Below are 4,956 nucleotides of genomic sequence, written 5' to 3'. Positions count from 1 at the left end.
CCCTCGGCAGCCCTAGAAGTGGTGTTTGTAATACAAAGCCAGCAGGAACTCACATGTTACTGCTTTGGCAGAGGGGGATAAATAAAGATAGTGGCAGGAGGGTTTTTCCTTGTTTTTTTCTTTGCTGACTCTTCCGCATGGGAGAGACAGACAAATTATTTTGTACCCAGCAATTCAGTGTTCCAAAACAGGGAATATTTTGATCTGTCTTTTTTAAATAAGGGAGAAGAGACTGCATGGATGTGTTTTATCCTGCTGGTTCTTTCCCAGGGTTGCTCTCCCTCAAAGCTAATACCGTCCCATGCATAAGCCACAGAACATCTTCACTGTGCTGGTTTTGCTTGGGTACCACTCTAGGCCTGTGGTTGTTGTGGGCAGGGATGCTGTGCTCCACTGTAAGCACGGAGGGCTTCCCTGCCAGGCTGCAGATCTTGGCCTTTGCAAGGGCACCCCAGTGTGCCGGTCTAGGTGAGGGCCTGGACATGTCCTGACCTTCTTGTCCCCTGTTGCCTCCCCACCCTAGATGTACTCCATCAAATCGGCCATCGAGAACATGGATGCGATGGAGCTGGACTACAGGATGAGGCTGGCGGAGCTGCAGCGGCGGTACAAGGAGAAGCAGCGGGAGCTGGTGAAGCTGCAGCGCCGCAGGGACTCCGAGTAAGTCACAGGCTGCTCACTCGGGTCTGTTTTTTTTCCAGCTGGGCACTTTCACTACCTCTCGATCCGGGAGAGAAAACAAGCCCTCCATCCCCCCTCTCTCCTCTCCTCTCCTCCTGGTACGACCTGCCAGAGCTTTGCGCAACACACTCCTAGGCTATGTGACACAACAACCTGATCACTGGTGAATGCAGCTGGGAGACCGTATTAGAGACCACCTTGGCTTCAGCAGCTCAGTTTAGCAGTTTGGTGACAGGCGAAGGTTCTGGGTTGGCTCCCGTTCTTGCTTGCTTTCTTTTAGTTTTTTTCTCTTTCTCTTCTTTTTGGATTTATTTGCTTTATTTTTTTTCTCCTGTTTGTTTTGCTTTTTGGTTGCAAAATTTTAGTTTGCCTTTTTTTTTCCTTTGCTTTTTTTTTGTTGCCTTGGTTAACAGTGAAGCGTGTGGTTTTTTTAAAGGGAAAAGCATGACGAGAAAAGTAGAAGCTTGGCGAGAAGAGGCCCTGGAAGGCCCAGGAAGAGGAAACTTGGATCAAGCGCTCTGTCACCCATTAAGGAGAGAGGGAAGAGTGACAGCAAGAGTGGAAAGTAAGGCTGGAATTTGGGGAAGACGGGAAAATGGCAGGGTCGCTGCACCAGGGTCTTACTTGGGGAGAGTGTCTCGGATGCAGCGGGGGCTCGCCGTGGTGTTGTGTTGGCAGGCCGGTCGCTAGCATCAGTGATGTGGAAGTGTGCATTTAACGTGAGTGTGTCCTTACAGTGGGAATACGGTGCCAGCATCCTCCCTCCCTGCTGGTAGAGCAGCACGTGTCTTGTGTTGGGTGCGAGTAGGACAGGCTGAGTTGAGCAGCGGTGCAGTGATACGGAGCAGCCCGCTAGGCAGGTACCCGTAGGTGAGCTCTTGGTGTTGGGAGGCGCGTCCTCGTGTGTTTACAGGAGAGCGGATGGTGCAAGCAGATGCTGTGGCGCTAACTGCTGGGACGTTGATGTCAGAAATGGGAAGGACAGGGCTATTCCACGTTACCTACTTTGTAGGGCCTTTCTGCTGTGTTTCTACTGTTCTTCATCTTTGTTCCCTTAATCAGTGGGAGTTGGTTTCGCCTGACCTCTCTTTCAAGTCTCTGCATCATTCTCTCTCCTGCTTTTTTCTCTTTTGCAAGTCCATCTGGTCTTACTTGGATCCCTGGATCTCACCACAATTGGCTATCTAACCATCCATAGATGGCCAAATTTCTCCAATGGGAAGGCACTTCCAAGCTGCCTCCCTGCGTGCTGCAGATTTTTGCAAATGTCCTTTCAAGACTACAAATTAGATTCAGGTGCCCAGCTCCCACTGACTGTGCACATCTGAAAATCTGTCCTCTTCGTGGCTCTGTGTTTTGCTCGTCCTGTTTGGATGGATGAACAGGCTGGAGGCGTCCAGAGGTGGCTGGAGTTGTGCTTGTGGGCACGCGTGATCATGTTGTGTGTGCATGTCCCCGCATCAGAGGAATGTTTGAGCAGCCTGGCGTGGGAGATGGAGATGCACCCTGAGCCAACGTCCAGGACCTGAGGTGTTGGTTTAGCTGTCTGCGGAGGTCAGCAGAGAGGACAGAGGGGAGGGGAAATGTCTAGAAGCTGAGGAGGCTGCCCCGTGTCGGTGGCTTTGTGGTGGTGGTGGTATGACCTGGTCCAACAGGCTTAGCATGAAGGAGGTGGCATATGAGAGCTTTTAATGGAGGCTTGGTAGAGGTCTTGAGGTGTTGACTGATCATCCATCAGATAGTTACTGAGGACACCTGGGGAACAGTGAAAGATGTGCTTATAGTCTCACCTACTTTTTTTTTTATTTTTATTTTTTAATCATTTATTTACCCTCTCCTTTCCCCCCAAATCCCAAAGTGAGACTGAAGACATAGGTCACAAATGCCTCTCAGAGGGGCCAGGCTTGTAAAGCAGATTGCCTGTGCTTTGGGCAAGCCAATCCCTGCAGTGCCCTTGTTCCTCTGTGTCACCCTGCGTGGTAATTCCTTACAACCTCCGTGCTCATATCTGAGCAACCAGAGCAAGTGTCTGGGCAGTGAGGCACCTCCCTGGGCCTTGGGAATCACTCTCTGTACCTACAGAGTCCATGAAAGTAGAGGTGGGAAAAGACCTACAGGGCCAGCTCAGCTGTCTGTCCCTCCCTCTGCTGCTCTGTACCAAACCAGGCACTTTTCGGTGGCTGTTATTCAAGACACCAAATACATCCTTTCAGAGACCGCCTTGCAGGTCTCTGATTTCAGGCACCTTCATCTGTGCTTGTGGCCAAGAGTGTGCAAGACGGGCTCCTTGGCTCTCCTGTTTGGTGGAAAACCATGTCCAAACTTCTGTCACTTCTCAGTGGACTTGGCTCCTGCTGAGGATCCCTTCTGTCCTAGGAGGCATTTAACCTCACATTTGAGTTTGGAGGGGATCACAGAGAGGAAAGCCCCCCACCTTGACCCGTGCTGTGCTTGGCTTGCAGACTGAGCAAGTCCTTGTTGCTCTCTGAAGACTCTGAGACTGGCGAGGGCATGAAGAAGAGGCACAAAGGGGCCCTCCCGGAGGAAGATGAGGATGTGGAGAGCGGCAATGGCAAGATGAAAGGGAGGAACCAGAGCTGGGAAGAGCACGATGCGGCTCCCAGCTTCTCAAATGAGGTCAGTGCCCTCATGGGGAACATGGAGCCACAGGCCAAAAGCAGATCTCTTTCCTGCTTTGCTAGTGTTGGCTTGCACTGGATAACTTCTCCTGATCTTGGAGGTGCTCTCAGTTCACGTGGGTTTAGAAGCTTTTAACGAGAGGACTGTCTGTGCAGCTGAGCAATGTTTGCAAAGGCTGACGTTGGCTTATGGAGGTTGGACCTCTTTGGTAGGCAGCAGAGAGGCAAGTGCCTTCACGCCAGCCAGAGCATTGCAGTGTTGCACTACCTCTGAATCCAGCGCAGTGCTTGTCTTAGCCCCTTTGCGTGTCAAGGTAGTGGAGAGGAATGGACTTCCCAAAGCAAGGAAGGAAAGGGAGCACAACCTCAGTATTTTAAATGCAGGGTGTTCATCTGCTCCTGTTGAGGCAATGAGACATTTACTGGAGCTTTAAGCTGCTGGTGAAATCCAAAATGCATACAGGGAAAGTACTGAGTTACAGCTGCTGTTATCTAGCTGTAGCACATGTAAAGTATATTTACTTTTTTCAAGAAGCGAGAAAATACTGAAAAGGGTGTAACAGCACCGACTAATGCAGCGGTGCTGATGCTCTTTCTGAGAGGTATTTGGGTCTTTGGCATCCCAGCCTCTGGAGCTGGTTGATTATGTGGAAATCCATATTTATTTGGCTAGAGTTTTGGGTAAAGAAGATTTTTAATCCTCAAGATTTAGAGAAAAGCTTGTAAAACCAATCCTAAAAACCAGAAGGTGTTGAGAAAAAAGAACTCCCAAACATGTTATTCTATGAACGTATTTCTTTTGGAAGAGAATTCAATTTTTCTGTGTTAATCTTGTGATTTTGTAGTGCTCGATCAGGGTAAAGCTGTGGTGTTTGCTGACATCTTCCTCTTCTTCTTCCCTAGCACCATGGTGGGTTATGGCAGCCAGGGCTTAAGACCATCATTTTGAGGCCTTACTAACTAGCGTGCATGAGAGACTGTTACGAGGGCTTGTAAAATCCCTCAGGTCTGCCATGATACCTGCTCTGTATTCACCTGTGTCTCTTCCTTTCACCTCGGCAGTTAAAGCTCAAAAAGAAGAAGGTGCCGTCGGATCAGGAGCAGCTGGCCAGCAAGCTTGACAAGGCCCTATCGCTCACCAAACAAGACAAGCTCAAATCCCCCTTCAAGTTTGCCGACAGCTCTGGGGGAAAGCCAAAAACTAGTGGAGGTGGCAGCAGGTACCTCCCACCCCACGAGGCTCTGCCGAGCAAGGAGGAGAAGAAGAGCCTGGCCAAAAACCTGGGGCTGTCGCTAAAAACCACCAAGGAAGGTAAAAACAAAGTGGCTGCCAAAATGAAGAAGATGGAGGTGGGGTTAAAAGTGAAAAATCAACTCAAGGTTTCCCATTCACCAGCAGTATCTGAAGTTAGCAGCTACTCCTATAGTAAGTAATCTCTCATTTATCTCTTCTTACAGTGTAATCTGTTGTGGGGGCTTGTGGTGGAGGTTTCTGACCTCTTGGAGATGGGTCTGGTTTTGCTCATGAGTGAAAGGTGACCTCCTCCATGTTGAATCAATGCTGCTGCATCTTTGGGGTCAGCGTGAGTTGTCTGTCCAACTTGCTGTCCAAGAGGTAGCCAATATCAGCATGTCT

At 49.7% G+C, this 4,956-nt stretch overlaps 1 protein-coding gene across 1 annotated transcript in view; it reads left to right on the top strand.

Moving 5' to 3' along the window:
- The window catches only part of LOC104158486 (trinucleotide repeat-containing gene 18 protein-like), a 17,492-nt gene extending 12,738 nt beyond the window's left edge, over positions 1-4,754 (top strand). The window contains 4 exon segments of the mRNA XM_009696153.1: positions 524-660; positions 1,118-1,246; positions 3,144-3,318; positions 4,383-4,754. Of these exon segments, the coding sequence (XP_009694455.1) occupies positions 524-660; positions 1,118-1,246; positions 3,144-3,318; positions 4,383-4,754 (813 nt within the window).
- The last annotated feature ends 202 nt before the right edge of the window (positions 4,755-4,956 follow it).

The sequence above is a fragment of the Cariama cristata genome, unplaced genomic scaffold (assembly GCF_000690535.1).
Source record: "Cariama cristata isolate BGI_N322 unplaced genomic scaffold, ASM69053v1 scaffold22312, whole genome shotgun sequence".
Taxonomy (NCBI): domain Eukaryota; kingdom Metazoa; phylum Chordata; class Aves; order Cariamiformes; family Cariamidae; genus Cariama; species Cariama cristata.
Note: the sequence above shows the minus strand (reverse complement) of the source record. Positions and strands in the feature narration are given on the sequence as shown.